General features: G+C 42.8%; 8 protein-coding genes across 8 annotated transcripts; 5 read left to right on the forward strand and 3 right to left on the reverse strand.

Moving 5' to 3' along the window:
* The first annotated feature begins 86 nt into the window (after positions 1-86).
* Positions 87-1007, forward strand: BCR41DRAFT_364042 (ribosomal protein S12/S23-domain-containing protein). Its single transcript, XM_022025989.1, has one exon. The coding sequence runs from the start codon at positions 121-123 to the stop codon at positions 655-657; it is 537 nt and encodes a 178-aa protein (XP_021875856.1). The 5' UTR covers positions 87-120; the 3' UTR covers positions 658-1007.
* BCR41DRAFT_364043 (VPS28 protein-domain-containing protein) lies at positions 848-2160 on the reverse strand. Its single transcript, XM_022025990.1, has 5 exons — positions 2011-2160; positions 1760-1913; positions 1427-1652; positions 1150-1295; positions 848-1011 (listed from the first exon to the last, which is right to left on the reverse strand). The coding sequence occupies exons 1-5, from the start codon at positions 2117-2119 to the stop codon at positions 891-893; spliced, it is 756 nt and encodes a 251-aa protein (XP_021875857.1). The 5' UTR covers positions 2120-2160; the 3' UTR covers positions 848-890.
* Positions 2161-2235: 75 nt separating this feature from the next.
* Positions 2236-3221, forward strand: BCR41DRAFT_364045 (hypothetical protein). Its single transcript, XM_022025991.1, has 4 exons — positions 2236-2365; positions 2483-2722; positions 2848-2926; positions 3015-3221. Exons 1-4 carry the CDS (start codon positions 2274-2276, stop codon positions 3174-3176), a joined length of 573 nt encoding a protein of 190 aa, XP_021875858.1. The 5' UTR covers positions 2236-2273; the 3' UTR covers positions 3177-3221.
* Positions 3222-6051: 2830 nt separating this feature from the next.
* BCR41DRAFT_364048 (hypothetical protein) lies at positions 6052-6773 on the forward strand. Its single transcript, XM_022025992.1, has 3 exons — positions 6052-6116; positions 6287-6412; positions 6536-6773. The coding sequence occupies exons 1-3, from the start codon at positions 6108-6110 to the stop codon at positions 6641-6643; spliced, it is 243 nt and encodes an 80-aa protein (XP_021875859.1). The 5' UTR covers positions 6052-6107; the 3' UTR covers positions 6644-6773.
* Positions 6774-9384: 2611 nt separating this feature from the next.
* Positions 9385-10537, forward strand: BCR41DRAFT_342937 (secreted lipase; the record flags this gene model as incomplete). Its single annotated transcript, XM_022022311.1, has 3 exons — positions 9385-10070; positions 10175-10278; positions 10361-10537. 3 exons carry the CDS (start codon positions 9385-9387, stop codon positions 10453-10455), a joined length of 885 nt encoding a protein of 294 aa, XP_021875860.1. The 3' UTR covers positions 10456-10537.
* A 3917-nt stretch (positions 10538-14454) lies between these two features.
* Positions 14455-14676, reverse strand: BCR41DRAFT_294708 (transcription elongation factor S-II; the record flags this gene model as incomplete). Its single annotated transcript, XM_022020406.1, has 1 exon — positions 14455-14676. A coding segment is annotated over one exon (222 nt), but the record flags the coding sequence as incomplete, so codon positions are not given.
* Positions 14677-15699: 1023 nt separating this feature from the next.
* On the reverse strand, positions 15700-17150 carry BCR41DRAFT_218193 (hypothetical protein). The gene is made up of 2 exons (XM_022019992.1): positions 16118-17150; positions 15700-16015 (listed from the first exon to the last, which is right to left on the reverse strand). Exons 1-2 carry the CDS (start codon positions 16915-16917, stop codon positions 15778-15780), a joined length of 1038 nt encoding a protein of 345 aa, XP_021875862.1. The 5' UTR covers positions 16918-17150; the 3' UTR covers positions 15700-15777.
* A 24-nt stretch (positions 17151-17174) lies between these two features.
* On the forward strand, positions 17175-17454 carry BCR41DRAFT_364052 (hypothetical protein). Its single transcript, XM_022025993.1, has one exon. The coding sequence runs from the start codon at positions 17236-17238 to the stop codon at positions 17428-17430; it is 195 nt and encodes a 64-aa protein (XP_021875863.1). The 5' UTR covers positions 17175-17235; the 3' UTR covers positions 17431-17454.
* Positions 17455-19402: the final 1948 nt, after the last annotated feature.

The raw sequence follows: 19402 nt of genomic DNA on the forward strand, positions 1-19402 counted from the left end.
CGAAAAAAAATAATAAGGCCCAAAGAACCAGCCTTCAGATAAATAAGCCACACCCGAAATCAAAATACCTTTGACCTATTGTCTTGTCAGTCCCCTTTCGCCCTTCGCCCTTCGCCCTTCATGTTCAACTTACGATCACTCCTTACTGCATTGCCATCACCAATAGTAGGAGGCGGCGCTGCTCTCAGAGCCCCATTGACCATGGCTAAATCATCCATGTCCATCTCTGCCATTACAGCTGTTATCCGACAGCAGAACCAACAACAAATCCGCTCAATGGCTTCTCTTAACCAAGTCATGCGCGGCTGTCGCAAAACATTCAAAAAGGAGTCCAAGTCCCCAGCCCTTGATGCTTGCTTTCAAAAGAAAGGTGTTTGTGTTCGTGTCTTCGTGCAAAAGCCTCGTAAACCCAACTCAGCTGTCCGCAAAGTCGCTCGTGTAAAGCTTTCGAACGACAAAGTCGTTAATGCTTATATTCCTGGAGAGGGCCACAACTTACAGGAGCATTCAGTAGTCTTGGTCCGTGGTGGCCGTGTCCCCGATCTACCAGGAGTTCGTTATCATTTGGTCCGGGGAGCCATGGATCTGCAAGGCGTCGCCAGCAGGCGCACCTCAAGATCAAAATACGGTACCAAGAAGCCAAAGAAGGCTGAGTAGAAGTTAATATGAATGCATAGAGATAAACAACACCCTGGTCACAGTTTGTGAGGCATTGAGTTTGCAAGGGGGATGGAATTGAATCCCAGCATTGTAATAAATTCATCATTATCAACATCAGCAGGATTTCTCTCACCACGTCAGCACATAAACAACAAATCGAAAGTAGAGATATGTATACAGCTACCATTTCTTATTTTTTGTCAGAGGATCCTCCTTTCTATACTTGTTTATTATTGACTATCAAGCCATCCACGGAACGCAGTATAATTACTCTCGAGGTCGAACTCCAACTGTCTTTTTTCACTTGTGGTCAATTGATCACTAGCTTTCATGCTATTCAGCTTAATTAACCTAAAGTTCGGAATGTCATTGAGCACAGACAGTGCGTTTAGATGAAAGCTCTCTTCAAAAAAAAAAAAAAAAAAAAAAAAAAGAGTTGAATCTATGAAACGGTCTCCTAGAAAACGAAGTTGATACAAATATTCTTACCACTCGCGCACTTTAGCACGTCCTTCAAAATCTGCGGGTAGTGATCGCACGTTATTGAGAGATTGCATGAGTTCAGCCAAATGAGGATGAATCTCGTCTACTGCTGTTCTTCCCAGCTTGAGCAGATCAACGACCGTAATATAGCTCTAAAGATATGGACATAGAGTGTTGAGAAGTGTCAAAGATATATACACAGGCTTGTTGACCAGAAATAAGGGTGATGAATAGAACAGATATATTAACGGCAAGAGCATGCACTTCTTTCTCACACATGTACCTGAACAGTTTCTGCAACATATTTAGCAGTACGATGACCATTAGGTTCGTCTGATGCGCCGCCATCTCCAAACTCGACTGTAGCTGGTACTCCAATTTTGATCCTCTTGGCTGCAGCAGGGCAATCCAAATTATATTCCTTCATGAATTTTTCCAAATCAATGTCTCCTAACAGATTGGATGCTGTCCTATATTGTGCAATAAGATTTCGACATTCTGGAGTATATCTATACCAAAAAAAAAAAAAAAAAAAAAAAAAGAAAGGAATGTTAACACCTTGTTTTAGTAATTGAGAGATTAGATAAAAAGAAAAAAGGGCTGCTAGCTCACATACTGGGTGTGCGTGATGGCACTGCGAATGTAGGCCATTTCTAGGTGCTCTAATACAACAATAATGGAATACAAGTCTGCCATATTATCCATCTGTGCTCGCTCACGGTTATTTGTTGTTAGTCGGATTTCTTCGTCAAGGTTGATGGCTGGAACAACTACTCGAAGATAATGGAATAAATGCAAATAGGTCAGGTTAACATATTCCCATGGGTTTGTTTCCCTCAAAAAGAAATACTATTCTTTTTTTTTTACCCCGACTGCCACTAGAGGTTCCTCCAAAAGATGCGCTAGGAAAAGAGCTGCTTGGTGAGGAAGATCCATTAACTGATGCTAAGTATTGCTGTGTTGAGGTGAATGCCATAATTATAGCGAACAATTAATGTGGTCGTCTTTAATGCAGAAATGGAAAAGTGTTGAATGAGAAAGGAGGGGTATTCGGCTTAATGAGACTGCTATTTCCAAGAGCTTGTTTGCTTCATTCAATCTCTTTTCAAACATTCAGAGATAATTACATCATGAGCTACCGCGGAGGACATGGACGAGGTGGACCTGGAGGCATGCAGCCAAAGCCTCGTGGTGGAGGGGGATCAGGAGGGATGAACTTTCCGTGAGTGACAGGCATGGCGGGATTTTTTCGCGGACATACTTTTAATTTCAGGAGATTACATTACTGGATGCTTAACTAGCAATACTAATTGACTTGTACACATCCATTCGCCGATAGAAATGACATGTCACAACAGCAGTCAACAGGATATCAACAGCGTGGGTTTCCACCTCAAATGATGCAGTCCCAGCAACCAGGACAACAGTTACAGCAGCAACCGCCAACAATGAACATGCCACCACAGCAGATTCAGATACCAATAGGCCAACAAAACTCGCGTGGATTTATGTCCGGTATGCCTTCACCATCCCTAGTGCAACCAAGCTCCACGCAAATAATGGGATATCAAGGAACTGGGTTTGTGCTTGATTGGCTGTTTCTTAAATACTATGTGCTTGATTTTACGGAACATTTTACATGCGTTCTTTTCTGCTAACGGCTATTTGGACAATTTCCTTTTCTGATGCTTGTCAACAACTAAGACAAGGCACCAATGCTACTAGAACACCATTTGGGCCACCTATCGGACCCATTGAGCAAGGTCAAAAATCACATCATGATGTGAGTTTGTAAAGTGTTTCACCTGATTAATAAAATAATTTAATCCGCACTATCATGCTAAGTCGTTCTTACCTGATGGACTGAATAGATTCTTCGAAAGCATCAAGAAGAATATGCACTCAAGCAATCTGGACAGATGGCAATGGCGCAAGCCCATTCGACAACTCCTGGGACATACATTGGCATGTCCTCAAAGCATAACAACAGTATCATACCAGTTCTGCCTCGGTTACCAAATCCATCAATTTAGTAACAAGAACCATACCAATTAAAATACTAGCCAGAATGTGATGCGATGCGATGTTTTGTATTTATGCTTGTGTATTTAAAGAACAAAAGTACAATGAATTGGAGAGAAAAAGTTTAAAGCTACCATAAAAGGAAAATGAAACCTAGAATACAGTTTAATCGACCTCCTCCATCTCGCTGGCCTCAACAACATCCTCAGCCTCGAGGGCAGGCATGTCAGAGGTGGACTCCTCCTCATCATCATCAATAGCAAGGCCAAGCTTGATCATGCGGTGGATGCGATCAGCAAAGACATCAGTCTTTTCAATGCTGAAGCCAGAGACAACGAGAGCAACATCATACATCAACAAGGTCAAGTCCTTGACGGTCTTGTCATTCTTATCAGCCTCAACCTTGGCCTTGAGGGTCTTAATAATTGAGTTCTTGGGGTTCAACTCCAAAGACTTCTTGGAGGCCATGTAAGAGGACATAGAAGAGTCACGGAGAGCTTGAGCCTTCATGATACGCTCCATGTTGGAGGACCAGCCGAATGCACCAGTGACGAGGACGCAGGGCGATTCGGAGATACGGTTGGAAATCAAGACCTTCTCGACCTTGTCACCCAAAATCTCCTTGATTTGAGTGCAGAGATTCTCATAGGACTTCTCTTCAGCCTCACGGGCAGCCTTCTCCTCATCATCCTCCTCAAGCTCAAGTCCCTCCTTGGTGACCGAGATGAGCTTCTTACCATCATACTCCTTGAGCTGAGTAACAGCATACTCGTCAATAGGATCAACCATGAAAAGAACCTCGAAACCTTTCTTCTTCAGGACCTCAATGAAAGGCGAATTTTCGACGGCAGTACGAGACTCACCGGTAATATAGTAAATATTTTTCTGCTTCTCAGGCATGCGAGTGACATAGTCCTTGAGAGAAGTCATCTCATCAGAAGACTTGGTCGAGTGATAGCGGAGTAAATCAGCAAGCTTGGCACGGTTCTGAGAATCTTCGTGGATTCCAAGCTTGATGTTCTTGGAGAAAGCCTCGTAGAACTTGGCAAAGTTCTCCTTGTCCTCAGCAATCTCAGCGAACATCTCGAGACACTTCTTGACAAGATTCTTGCGAATAACTTTAAGGATCTTGTTCTGCTGGAGCATTTCACGGGAAATGTTCAAAGGAAGATCCTCAGAATCAACAATACCCTTAATAAAATTCAGCCACTCGGGAATAAGGTCTTCACAGTCGTCCATAATGAAGACACGGCGGACATACAACTTGATGTTGTTGCGTTTCTTCTTAGTCTCGAACATGTCAAAAGGAGCACGGCTAGGAACGAAGAGGATAGCACGGAACTCAAGCTGTCCCTCAATGGCAAAGTGTTTAACAGCCATATGATCGGCCCAGTCATTGCTCAAGGACTTGTAGAAAGTGGCGTACTCCTCGTTGGTGATATCTTCGGGGTTGCGAGTCCACAAAGGCTTTGTCTTGTTGAGCTCTTCATTTTCAATCTTCTTCTCCTTTATGGTCTTCTTCTTCTTCTCCTTCTTATCATCTTCATCCTCAATCTCTTCAATCTTAGAGTCACTCTCCTTAACTTCCTCCTCCTCATCATCCTCAACCTCCTTTTCAGTCTCCTTTTCGACAGCGAGCTGAATGGGGTATCCAATAAACTCGGAATGCTTCTTGATGATCTCTTTAATTCTCTTCTCCTCGAGGTATTCGAGTTGGTCTTCCTTCATGAAGAGGCGCATCTCGCTACCACGACCAAGAGGAGGGTTAACAGTATCACGAGTAATCGTGAAGGAGCCACCGGCAGCTGACTCCCAGATGTATTGCTCGTCGTCGTTATGCTTCGAGATGACCTGGACCTTCTCAGCAACCAAGTAAGCAGAGTAGAATCCGACACCGAATTGGCCAATCATGGAGATATCAGCACCACTGCTGAGGGCCTCCATGAAAGCCTTAGTACCAGACTTAGCAATGGTACCAAGGTTGTTGACGAGATCAGCCTTCGTCATACCAATACCAGTATCACGAATCGAGAGAATCTTGTTCTCCTTGTCAGGTGTAATGCGGATGTATAGCTCCTTCTCGGAATCGAGCTTGGAAGGATCAGTCAAAGCATCATAGCGAATCTTATCGAGAGCATCTTTATGTAAGTAATGAAAATGGCAGATGAAAATGGTCAACATTAGTTAGGTTCGGTTTGAACATTAATAATTATAATGTTGACAAAAATATTTTTATTTGAGGTATATCAAGCGGTGAAATACGTACCAGAAGCGTTGGAAACCAACTCTCTCAAGAAAACCTCCTTGTTTGAGTAGAAAGTGTTGATAATCAAGCTCATCAACTGAGAGATCTCAGCCTATACGAATGCAAACGATGAATGTTGGTGATCAGCGCATACTGTTTTGATGTTCATTCAAGATCAACAGGATCAGCTTCCAGTTCTTTACGCCACCGAACTTTCCGCCCAACAGACAAACAAGCAGACAAGTGATCATGGGGAGGCAAGTCGCGATGACACCTGCACTCTACTGTATACCACTGCATGCATAAGCGTCATTGGTCTTGATCATGAGAAAAAGCTGTCGTACCTGAAAAGAAAACGTCTCGGTCGACATGGCGTATAATTTTGGGGTGCAGGGAAGAGAAGGATAAGGAAACAAAAGAGGTACACCAGACGGATATTATTTAAGTCATAATTCGTTTGCCATATTGTGAGGCTGGTGGAAACAAAAAGCTTCTAGATGTTTCGATGTCTTGATGAGGGGAAGCAATTAAAACGTGGCAATGGACTTGCCAAAAAGTTTTTGTGCGATTTGATATTAAGGGTGTTTTCTTTAATTGACAATGGAGTAGCAGTGGCTGAGCTACTCTGTTTCTCTGTCTTGCCTTAATGAAGTCAAGCTAAATAAATGTCCTTCCATCAATCCTGTCTTCACCAACCATGTCTACTGTAAGTCAAGGCAGAATCAGGGTGTAACTGTAGACCTCATCGAGCCAACATAAATCGAAGACGAGACGTGTACATCTTAAGTCATTGAATCAACATTTCCGAGATTGGATACTGAAAACTTATTACCATTACTTTTTTATTTCATTTTGATTACGACTGGAAATAACTAGTTTGTGCCTGTCAACCCAACACCATTCCTTCATGGACTCACAGGAAAGCCCGTTATGGTCAAATTGAAGTGGGGACAGGAATACAAAGGATTTTTGGTCTCAGTTGATTCATACATGAACTTGCAGGTACTTTCTATTCTTGTTTCTCGAATTAAAATCACTGGTTTAGTGGACTATATTTTTGCTCCAGAAGTTGAAGTGTCTCCCATCGTTTCCAACAGCATTTTACTAAAATCATATTCTTTCTAGCTTGCAAACACAGAAGAATTTGTAGACGGGACTTCAGCTGGAACATTGGGAGAGGTTCTGATCCGATGCAACAATGTCCTTTATATACGAGGTATCGATGAGGAATAAGCTAATTTGATAAAAGATCCGATACGCCGCCTGGTCGAACCGCTTTGTTATAGCGAGGACAAATGAACGCCATATAATAAAAAAAAAAAGTTCCTAAGTCTAATATGAGCTAGAAATATCTCCTATCAAGGATTCTTATAATCCTTCCGGATAAAACAAAATTAATGGTTGACTTTAATCAGGTCAAAACTATTACATTTATTGCCGCCATCTGACGGCATCAATGAGCATCAAATTTATCATGAAACCGATGTGCAATTCTTTATTACAGCTAAACATTACCAGAAATGAGATTGGAGTAAAAGCTGACCAACGTATTTTACGTTTGGTATGGGAGTACATGAAGAATGGTAAAGCGAGAAAACGAGATATAGAACTAATTTACGTGTAGAGTCGAGCCAGAGTGCCATGGGTTGAAACAGAAAGAAGCGTCATGTATTCCCATCTTGCCTAGAATAGACTCGCAGGATTTTCATGCAAGCCTTCGACTTGGATGCCTTTCTGGCACAATACACACTCCTCAACTCTTTCTTGACTATCTGTCATATAGACAACATTTAAGACCTTCATCTTGAGATCTCCAACAGTAGTTTGACCAGGCACAATATCTTGTTTTGATAAAAGGGAATAATGTACAAAGTTTCCTGGCAGACGAACAGGGATTCCTCGAATGGTTTCCTGTTGATATTGGAGAAGGTAGCTCAAAAATGAAGGCGATGTTAAAGGCAACGAGGAAAGCGTTTGTTGTTGCTCGGGTGAAAAAGCAATTAATCTTGTGGTCATGTTATGTGTGTTAAAGATGTTCGATGTCTTGGAATGGTTAGATGTAAAAAGCTTTTGTTCTACACACCCCTTGTTTCCTTCTTCCTAACAATAAGCCACATAAGCAGTGGATGTGTGGATGTGCATAACACGGACGCCATGAATCGGTGAATGGAAAGGAAGAAAGGATCCACGCATTCTGTGACATTTTTGAATTGCAAGTTTTATTTCTGAATAAACGCGTCTTCTGAAATAATTTCTAATGAGACAGGTCCAACTTAAAATGACTCGTAACTTTGCTGCGGTCCCTTGATTACACTATTCATCCGCAAGGACGTACCGCTAGTACAAAGATAAAGTCATCCTCTACCTTCAAGCCTCCACTTCAACAGCAGCATATTCTTAACTTGTCCTCATACTAGAAATATAAAGCGCCAATGCTATAACATGGGCCATTATACATGCGAGTCTCGACGATTCGCAAGAATATATATAACACCATTTAATACAATAAAATATTTGTTTTGATAACAAATGGACAGTATTGTGCCTTTACATCCATGATGGCCTATCTGGAATCCGACCGAGCATTTAAAAAGTATGTTGAGGCTGAGTGCCCCTTCTTGTTAAAGTATTCGTTGCTCTAGAATATGACTCGCAATTGATTGAAATGAAGTTTCGATGTGTAAACAGAGAGTTAATGTATGGTGTTCATTAGCGGCCCTAGTCGTGTATGGATTGACTTTGTATGAACTCTTCTAAAATGACCAAGAAGGAATGACTTTCTTCATTATGGTCACGCTTCTTGATATATTTGGTATGTCTTTGTATCATTTATAATAAATGTGGTGCTTGTTCATCTTTCGACTCATGAGACACGACGGTTTACATCCAGTTAATCAGAGGTAAAGGGTGCCATTCTTCTTGCTCCACAGGTGTTGGAATAAATGATGTACTTGCCTACATATCCGCCAACTTCTGTATATGCAGCAATTCTGTTCTTGTGGAGAAGCATATGCATGCATTAATTGACTCCTGTATGTCGCTGATTCGTGTGAGTGGCTCATTCTTTCATGTACAACTACTTCGCCCGCGGGGTCTTGGTCTTCTAAAATTTTAAAAGCCAAACAACGCATAAAAATAAACAAAGAGCCTACGGACTATCAAATGATAGGCTTCACACAAGTTTGTTGTTAAATCAGCTTATTAACGCGTTTGCACCAACAAGGATAAAGCACCCCGATGGGAAAAGCTCCTTCACGCATTATAATTAACACTTTTCATATACAATGACAACCCACCAATTGTTTATCCCTTAATTTGTACAACTATCACTGCATCGTTACATACTGTGTCTCTGATACGCGTCTCAATTTCACAATAGATTCGGCAAGTTGATTTCACGAGGTTTTTCATTTTGCTAAAATTCAAAAGTGTAGTGTGTAACAATTTGTGTTTGCTCCTGTACTTCAGCTTTGTCTTTCCCCCAAAGGTCATTGCCTCTATTGCTTGTCCTAAAAGCAACTCCGTAGTACGCACTTCTTCGTAACAGTGCTAAAGCGTTCTCTTTAATAGAAATAGAGGTGTTAAATATGCCTTCGCTTACTGACATTACTGATTATTGATTACAATATTTGATCTCGGCTTTAGCATGCATCAATAAGGATAATTGCCATCCTGGCATTGCCTAATATTACTCAGAAGGCCTATCGAATATATCAATTAGCTTTAAGTGCTCTGACTGTTTACATGAGATCCGAAAGATGCGCCGATCTCCTCATTGTCAATACCATTGCTATTATAAAAGACGTCTATGTGTATTCCTCTGGCTAACCAACCAATTAACAAAGAGTGTATCCGGTTAGCTCAGAGAAAGGTACAAATAGCGAGATAAATCCCTCATTTCTTGAATATCATCATCCTCTTCACGACACCAGCAAACTCACTTCCCCTACGGTTCTAAAAAAATTTAACTAATAATGAAGTTTACTATCTCTTCCGTCGTTAGCGCTGCCACCGCCGCCTTGATTCTTTCTCTTTCGGCCATTCAAGTCTATTCCCTTCCAACTGACCCTGCAAGGCCTGTTGCATTTAGAAAGCGTGCGATCGAGGGCCTGAATAATTTTGACTGCAAGTTGACTCCTGCTCATCCTCGTCCTGTGATCTTGGTTCATGCAACTCTACTTACCGTCGATTCCTGGTCCACCTTTGCGCCCGAATTGGCCAAGCGCGGCTACTGCGTCTTTGGCCTCACCTATGGCAAATACAAGAAAATCCCTGGTTTTGGGGGCCTTGCTCCGATCGAGGATTCTGCCCAGGAGCTTGCCAGCTTTACGAACGAAGTCATGAGCAAGATGAAAGTGTCCCAAGTTGACATTGTTGGGCATTCACAAGGTAGTATTCTGGCAAGGTACTGGATGAAGTACCTGGGCGGAGCCGGCAAGGTTTACAGACATGTTGGAATATCCCCCATTAACCATGGTACAACTCTGAGTGGAATCACGACAATGGCCAAGGCTATGAAGATGTTCGATCCGTCCCAGCCCTTCTTCGACTCATTCGCACCATCATTTTATCAAATGGTTGTGAACTCCACTTTTATGCAAAAGTTGAATGCTGGAGGTGACACTGCCCCTGGGGTCATCCATTCCAACATCGCTACCAAGTATGTCTTTGAATTATAAATCTATAAGACACGCTCTGTCGCGACACTCTTTGATACTAATTCTTTTAATATTATTATTACTATTAATTTTCACCAATCAATAGATACGATGAGGTCGTTACTCCTTGGGAGACATGCTTCCAGGAAGGCCCTGGGATTACAAACATTTTACTTCAGCATCTCTGCGCGTTGTCATTGAACGAGCATCGTAAGTCATTGTTATTTGTAAGACTGAGATGTAAACACGGCATAAGTCCAGTGTTTAACTTTTCTTTTATTTATTTTATTAGTTACCATGGTCAATACCAAGGTTGTCCTTCAATTCGTCCTCAACCAACTCGATCCGGCCATCGCCAAGACTGCGAACTGCCTGTCGATGTTCTAAGCCAAAGGGCAGAATGATAGGGTTGTTTTCTCTAGGGATTTCATAGCCTGTGACCTACAGCTTTTCAACGTCTTATACTCATACATAGCTATACGCTCATACTTTATTATTCTTTCTTTCATAAATGACGCTGGTCGTCTATCATGGTTGTATTGATTCAGATTATAGTATCCACTAAAGCTTTCGACAACTTTTCATATTTGGACCCTGGTGAAACGTATTATAAGGCCAACCCGATAGATGCGTCCAGCTTTTCGGTTAATTTTATTGTGTTTTCAGCTCTTACCAAAAATGTATAGCAGAAAAGAAGGCGCGTTTTTTTTTTTTTTTTTTTTTTTTTTGTCGCCCCATCAGTCTGATTTCCGAGTTATCAGAAGCTATCAACATGTTTGCCTGACTCCTCTCCAAGAAGAGTCTCGTAGCGTGCTCCCTAGTCGCAAGGTGTTTTATACAATACAAATTCAACCTTAAGAGGTAGAATGGTTCACAGGATCTTGTTTATCATGGGCACGGCGCTCGACACTTGTAAATATCGCTAAGGATACGGTGAGGCTAAGAAGGCTAGAGCTATGCAGCCCATTATCAAAGTTTTTGAGACATCTATCCTACTTGATGCTCCTGATTTGCAATGACACACCCTCATGATATGTATTCATTGTCATTGCACGTTTAACCCCATTTTCCAGCTTACATCTAGCCTCGCCATCCTCAATCTTTCCTTTGATGCTGGGCCAAAGATATCAAAGAGATGATCATGAATTTGACATGCCATACCGAGAAAGTTGAATGGCCCAACTTTCCTCCAGTTCTCTTCTAGCTCCAACAGCAACGACACTATGATGATCCTCAGTACCGGTCCCGTGTTTATATCATCAACCACTGATAGCAAGTCCTGGTGAGGGCTTTTAGGCCCCTTCGATGACATTTGGGTACCCTTGTAAGTTTTTGAACATCCAAGGTTCTTGTGTTCTCGAGCGCTATGTCCTAGCAGCTCATGGGAAATTGTCTCCTGTTGGTGCTTTTTAAATTGGCCGAGTCAATTAAAATAAGTATCGCACATGATCAGTTGTGGATATGCATATCGTTGATTGATTATGTGATTTCATCCATTTCAAGCCAACAATACTCGCCCTTGAGACCGTGGGCTTGGGCGTTAGCTAATGGTGTATTTATCAAGAAGGAAAAGCAGGAAAAGAAGAGATGTTGGTGTGATAGTTTAGACACGAATATAAGCAATTTCATGCATTAGGCGATATTCACCGATTGTACAAGCCAGGGCAGCTGAGGAGCCCTTCTTATGTTGAGAAAGAGGTTCAAGCTCCCCGTGCTGGATCAGCTCAGCCTTGTAAATGTCCTGAGGAGTTGACCTTGCAAAAAATTTAGACAGTGTAGGAGATAGAAAGATGTAAAAGTTCATCTAGCACACCTTATCCATTCAATAAGAGAACAATGCATTTACATATCTGACTATAGGACAGCATGGATTGGGTATGAGTATGTATATTGTAAACTTTATGCTGTAAGTGTTTATGTTGCGAGCCATAAAATGATTATCTAGACAGAGCGCGTGTCTTTCTTAATGATCGACTGCAGCATCATCAACTGTGCGTCAACATGGGGGATTTGTGAATGCATGCACGCATTGACCAATTTTAACCGTAATGCATGACATTAGTAATTACATTGTTGAACCGATATTTCAACGCAAGTATCAGAGAACTCTATCAAGCATGATGAGCTCTATATATTTTCAATCGCTCTTTATTATTATTATTTTTTATTTTATTTTTATTTTATTTTATTTTATTTTATTTTATTTTTTTTGCATAGGTCTTAACGTCGTCTAGAGTTATCTTGCTTGGCAAGCCGTGGATCTTCTTGGCGGTACTGACTATTCGCTTGTGTAAGATATGACTGATGCTGTTGTGGTTGCTGCAACTGCTGTGGCTGTAAGTGTTGGTGCAAAGGAAGTGGTGGACGGAAGCTAGATGGGAATGGTGGTATAGCCGGCGGCGGCAACGGCGGCAACGGCGGCGTTTGTTGTCCATGTTGCGATTGTTGAGACAAAAATGCTTGCAGCTGATGTGGGGGTACAGGAGGTATAGGGGGTATAGGAGGCATCGGAGGCATGGGAGGCCGCGCGAGATGCGGAGGCAACATATTTGGAGGTAGTAAATGAGAGGGCAAAGGCGGAAATCCTGGTGGCGGGACAGGTGGATGAGGAGTGCCCGAGAAATATGGCGGTCTTTGAGCTTGTAAAGCAGAGGATGTCTGTTGTTGTTGCTGCTGTTGCTGCTGTTGCTGCTGTTGCTGATGATGCTGTTGCTGATGCTGTTGCTGATGATGCTGTTGTTGATGATGCTGTTGTTGATGCTGGTGCTGATGCTGGTGCTGATGCTGGTGCTGATATTGCTGCTGGTTAAGATGTGCCATGGCTTGAGACAGATTCATTGTGACACTTGCCGGTAGACTTGCAATCAGACTCGAGGCACTAGCAGCATTCAACTGGGCTGTCACTGCGGCCGCAGCAGGAGTCAAGCCAGATGAAGTTCCTGCGCTCGAGCCTGACGGTTTGCCAGAATGGAATAGTTGGTCAACAAGCCCTTGTAGTTGTTCCAATGCAGGGACTTTGATAGGAGTATGAGCAGCAGTGGCTGCTGCCGTCGACGATGGATTCGACGCTACTGGCGTTATCGGTGTGGTTACGGATGATGAAGCTGACATGGGTGTTCCAACGGAGAAAGTTGAGGATGGCATAGAGGTTGACTGATGTGGACGTGGAGAATGTATAGCAGTGGCATATTCACTGCTACGTTGTTGTTGTTGCTGCAAGTCCTTGCTCTCACGCCGCTCGTGGCGCGGCGGAGGGTAAGGGCGTGAAGAGTTCGTTGTATTACCAGAGTGACGATGGTGTGATGATTTGCCATGGGAAGGTGAATGGCTATGACTGTGTCCATGTCCATGTCGATGAGGTTGCGACGCTTTATTGACTATAAGCACTCCAAGTAAGGCGTCTTCTCTCCCAGTCTCTCCGTCTCGGAGAAGCATGTCACTCTCCACAATCCTTTGAAGGTATTCAGGTAGTGTCTCTGTTGCGGCCAATGGGACTAAATACATGTCCTTGACTAGACGAGCCTTTTGAGGTACAACTCCATAACGGCTTTTCTCATGAAAATAGTGAAACAGTTTATGAAATTCTGTTTTGTTTTTGTCATCCACATCGAACTGCACTATGATCAAATCCTTTGTCGACGATTGTATTTGTTGGGAAACATAGCTTTCCACAGCTGGGATAGGGATGCGGCCTTCGATCAGAACTTTCCTAGTAAGGATATCAGACCATCCTGAAGCAAACATATCCACAAAAGGATCTACATCATGTCGCCCTGGAATAGTTCTACTGCCACCGATTTGGATTGCGCGAGTAAAGAACTTTGCAACTTGATCCATCTCCATGGTACCTTGCCATACTGGGAGCACCTTTGATTTTACCTTGAGATTTTTCTCAATCTCCTCAAGCATAAAGGGCGGAGGGGAATTGAGTGGCGTTGTCGATACTAGCTCAGGCGATCCTACAGGCGACGGGGATGGAGAATAAGGCGAAGGCTCTCGTGGCAGATAAGAAGCCCCTTCCTGGCTGACATTAACATCCGTTTGCTTTGTGCGTTTCCCGCTAACGAGTGCATCATTCAAAATTTCTTCTCCAGAACGTTTATTTGTATGGATTCTGGCCAACAACTTGTCCAAGGCCTCTGTCGTGGGCGACCCCACTGGCGTTGTCTTATTCGAATGCCGCTGCTCCTGGGCAATCTCCCCCATCACTGTGCTTTCAGACGCATCTTTGACTACATCTGCCTTTTCTTCAATGTCCTTTTTAGCGTTACCGCTGACATCCTTTTGAGCCGTATCCGTTGGGTCCGATATACTTGCTGAGCTGCTAAGTCTAGAGGACCCTGGGATAAAGGTTACGTCGCCTTTATGCGTCTTCTTGATGAAGGGTTCTTGCTCAATGGTCAATACAGAATCATGAATACTTCTCTTCCTCACTTCCTCAGCAATGCTCTGCAATTCTGGATTTGCCAATTCCTCAGGTGTCAATCGAACAAGCTCATGCGGCTCTAATTCTCCAGAAAGCACACGAGCTCTAAGACTCTCGTTGTTTTTATCTTTGAGATTGAAAAATAATGATCGGAATTTGGCTTTATAATCTTTTCCACAGCCAGACTGGCCTGGCGTAGCCGTGAACGTGTAGAGCTCCTTCTCAACTAATGCTGCCAGCTTGTTCGCCTGCTCTGTATCTACCCCTTTTGCTTCCGACTTATTCTCAAAGGCTACCATCAAACTTTCAGTAAGACCTTTAAGCGCTGTTGATCGCACAGGGTTTTGTTCAGCTTTAGGAGAGCCAGGAGATTTTGGGGTTAATGGAGAAGAAGGCTGAGCTGGCGAGGGCAATTTTTTAGCAGTCGGCGAAGGAAGAGGTTTTTTAGAGGGGATAATGATTGCAGATGGCCTGTTGTAATCTTTGTTCATCACAGCTTGTGATGCTTCGAGCTCGATACCCTTGATGGCACACTCTTCGCTGCAGTAATCGCTAGTGGCCCTGGCTTCGTTTAGACATGTTGGTAAAGCACAATCTCGTGCATCCTACATACAGACAAAGAAAGACACAAGGCTTGAGTATCAGATAACAATGCTCTACTGAGCAGAATGGACACACTTTCTGTTCAAGATATCTTTTTTCTTCTCTCTTACCGAAATTCTTGACAACTTTAAACCTTTGCCTCCCACTTGGTTTTTAGTTCTAACTATGGAGCAGTCATACAAATATAAAGCAGATGACGGAGCACACAAATATGCAGAGAAAAAATACAACTCACGTCAATATAGGATAGATAAATTATATTCCCAAGAGGATCGTCCTTATTGGATTATTGACAGCGATAATTTTGCAATATCACCCTCCCTCTTAATTATAATAAAATAAAGCAACAGCAATATATTAATAGTAAGAGTGGTAGAGGAAGCATAGCTGAGCAAAAGGTGTTCAGAAAAACATATTCTGGTGACACAAGTGATATATCCCATCGAACAGTATGCAACATTAACTTTTTTTTTCCTTTTTTAAAAAACGGCCATTTGACAAGAATAGTTGGTAAGATTAGATAGTTCAAATCAATTGTATGAGCATTCTATGTTATCAGGTAACAACGTCCGTGATACAATCAAGGTAATAAAATTCACTGAAGCTGGTGGACATCATAGGCCCGAGCCATTCAAGGGTACAATGGACATGGTTGCCCAGATGATCGATTTCTTACGACATTATATTTTATGTAGCAAAAAAAAAAAAGAAAAAGAAAAAGAAAAAAGAAAAACAAACAAGGATATACGAATCCAAAAGAATACAAACTGAGAGTATACTGAACACAGAAAATATAACAACAGCAACATCATCTTACCTTTTAATTTTTCTGTACATGGGTCACAAAAAAACTTTTCATTCTTAAGCTCCATTAGCTCAGCAATCTCATCCGTAACATCAACACACGCGCCGTGAAACCTAAAATAACAAAGCGGCGACTACTGATTAGTGACATGCTTTCAGTAAGAGCCCAAGGAAGCAAAGCTTTCTAAATTAAAGATAAAGAAGTAGGCTCCTTACCACTGCCGACAGTTATCGCACTGGATCATGACCTCGCCATCATCCGGCTTTTGACAGTAACAATAAACCTTCTTCGATCGGGTAACGCGTTCTGCTGGTGCAGATATCATATTCAATCCCATTGCAAGATATTCCTCGCTCTGCGTCGCTAAACTTGACGGTTTCCTAGCTCGTGTACTCCTTCTAATATCTGTAAGGGACTGCGTTGCGGTCATCAACTGTATGGATATCTTTTTTGAGTCACCCGATGTTTGCTTTGCAGATGAATGTTGTGTCGTGGTAGGGAGGGGTGCTACCGACGTAGATGCCTCTGACGCTTTGATTCTGGTATCCTCAGCCTGACTTTCGGTTACAGAAAATTTATCTTGTGCGTTTTTTGATGGAAATATCAAGTCAGGTGTAATACAGTCAGAGACCTGCTCTGGCGGCGACAGTTTGCTAAGTTCCATGTCCATAAGAGATCCATACACCTGACGTGCGCTATTCCAATGAACGGTATTTGGCTCAATGATCACTGGTGTTCCGAGAACAGTGTAGTTTCCAACTGAGCTGTCATCCAATGTAGGCTCTCTGACTGATACAGCATTATCTAAAGTAGGAGTAGTCTTGACGCTACTGTCCGGCCACTGATTTACACCATGAATGGCGCTATTCTGAGCCATAGCAGCCGCCTCCTCGCTTCCAGACTCTGGAAATTCAAGAAAACTCTCTCCTGTATCACCATGGGGTTGAGGATCCAGTCCGCCTTCAGCTAGATCCAAATGTAGATAGTAATCTGGCTGTTGTGTTGAATCAGCCATCGTTAATATGGTTTAATGTGAGGCTAGATCTCCAGTCGCTTTGTGTTAACTCGATCTGGATTTGACTTGGCTTAAGTTAGTAAAGAATGACTGTGATGGGATGGAGGACAATTAAAGACTTCAAAGTTGAATGACATGGACTCCTCTTGTGAGAAACAAAACAAAAAATGGGTATCACATGGCGTGTGACTGTGGAAAGGTTGCTGACTCTAAACTTGTTTGACGTTCGGCGCACACTGTACGACCACCTTTCATCCAAAGATGCTCTCCATCCTTATCCATCAGCTAAAAGTAGCGATGCCACTATTAGTAGAGTAGATGGCCACAGGCAAATTGGTTATCTTGTGGCCAGCCATCACAACTCTATATAAATGTCTTGCACTTGGAGCAATAAAGCCGACGAATATTAGCTTGCTCGAAAGATTCTTGCCAGGGCTGGCATTCCTTGGTGGTATGTTATTCATTCACGCCGACAATAATGTACCTAAGGGATCTAGCCTGGAAGGGATGTGAAAGTGTGAATATTAGCCGGTAGCATTAAAAATAAAAAAAATAGTATCTACTGTTCGGGTGAAGTAAGATTGGAATGACAAATGTAAAGAGGAAAGCTTAGCATTATAAGAAAACCTTCCCAAGCCTACAGCGATCACGACCCTGCTAGTCTCCCTTTTTTCGCTCCAACCAAGCTACCAATCATCTGGAACAAAAGATTGACAGCCTGAACGTATTCTTCAGCTCAGATCCTCTTCGTATTTCTCCGCTGCCTTTTGATGGCTCCTTCCCCATTGAAGAGAACAAGGGATATCTCAACTTCTGCAGGCATGTCGTTGTAGGTTTGATTTTTGCTTTATTGTCGTGGAGAAGGGGAAAAGTGTTCTTAATATCGCTGATGGATCAATGACTGCTGCTTTCCTTCATTCGATCCAGTATGTGGGTTGATACACCACCTTTTGCTTGATAGGCAGATTGTAGAGCCTGGACTGTATAGTCGTGCTAACGGAGCCCCTATTGCTTGGCAACAAAGCACTGGCACCAACCATACAAGTTTGCTCTAGGCCGAGGCGTAAAATCGATGTTTTCTAGTTCAGACTCCAAAGGTTAAGAACATCTTGACAAGCCTTGACTGTATTCCTGGTCTCGGTCAAATAACAATCTATACCGCCAACTGTAGAAGTGATGAGGAGAGGTAGTTTATTCTCAGGTAATCGTCAGTATTTCACCACATTCAGCTCGTTCAGCTTGAGCGCCAGCAGCTGAAAGAGGAAGCCATCAGTTCGAATCAGTATTTGCAAAATAGTCGTCTTTCGTGTAAGGATCTGGTTCAAAGCTACCATCTCGATGGTTTGAATATGATCTTTCATTTTTGATAGAGGCATCATGAAGCCTTGACTTTGAATTCTTTGAGCCTTCAGTGTTCCTCTGTGTTATGGCCCGCAATGTCAGTGATCAGCTTGTTTATCAGGGATCCAGGTTCTTTGTAGAATAGTCAAATCTTGAGGTTATTTTGAGTGAGGGAGGCAGGCGCAATGTTAAGAAATACATCTTTGGCATAATCCGGGTATGTTTGCTCAAGCTTGGTTTTACTGCAGCCTGTAATGGATGGCAAGCAGCCCTTGGCTCTCTCGATAAAAGTTAAATATGGCAATTCATTCCTTGTACTGCTGGGACGTTCACGGTTGTACGTGCACAGGGCAAGCACGGCTAGAAAGCTAAGCTGGTCGTTTCCCGGTGAGCCGCTTTCAAGGCACTCATCAATGTTTTCATCAACTTCCTCGGACCCCTCCTAGCTACCATTCATTTTCGGACAGGCCATGTTGAGCAGCATTCTATCTGTATCATCGATGTTGCCAATAGAAAGGCGCTCGATATCGGGCGATAGCTCTCTGACAGTTTGAGCTTCATCAACAGCTTGGAGGCAAGCACCAGTGGTAGGTGCCAAGTCAGTCCTATTGCTCACTGCTCGCTTGGTGTTCGCGAAAATGGCTCTAACACTGAGAGCTCTTGTCGAATGCACCCTTTGTATTGCTTTGCCAGATCTCTTTTATCCATTTTCCTAATACTTTTTCACATCATTTCCTTTTGCTTTCGTGGTAAACGGTTTATAGGCCACCCATGGCCTCCTTTACACTGAGGAAGGTGCCTGCATACCCCCAGTCTTCAACTCAACGGCACTTGAAGATCCCCTTCAATCCCATGAGGTCCACACAATCCTTTTGCGATGAGTTTCGCGCAACATAATTCGGATGCTTTGGTGCAACGAGGAAATCGCCCAGTCTTCATTTTTCATCAAGGGAAACCTAGATTCAATATTACTGACTTATAACAAGGCGAGTCTTGGTCAGGATTCCACAACAGCTACCCAATGTAATGCTAACCCGCGTATATCGAGCCCAAGTAGGTCCAAAACGCGGTAGGTACCAACTATCATTTCGGACAGCCTCTCGAAGACCCCTCGCTGGCTTTGCTAAGGTAGCTATAGGTAGTG

The sequence above is a fragment of the Lobosporangium transversale genome, assembly GCF_002105155.1.
Source record: "Lobosporangium transversale strain NRRL 3116 chromosome Unknown BCR41scaffold_68, whole genome shotgun sequence".
Lineage (NCBI taxonomy): Eukaryota > Fungi > Mortierellomycota > Mortierellomycetes > Mortierellales > Mortierellaceae > Lobosporangium > Lobosporangium transversale.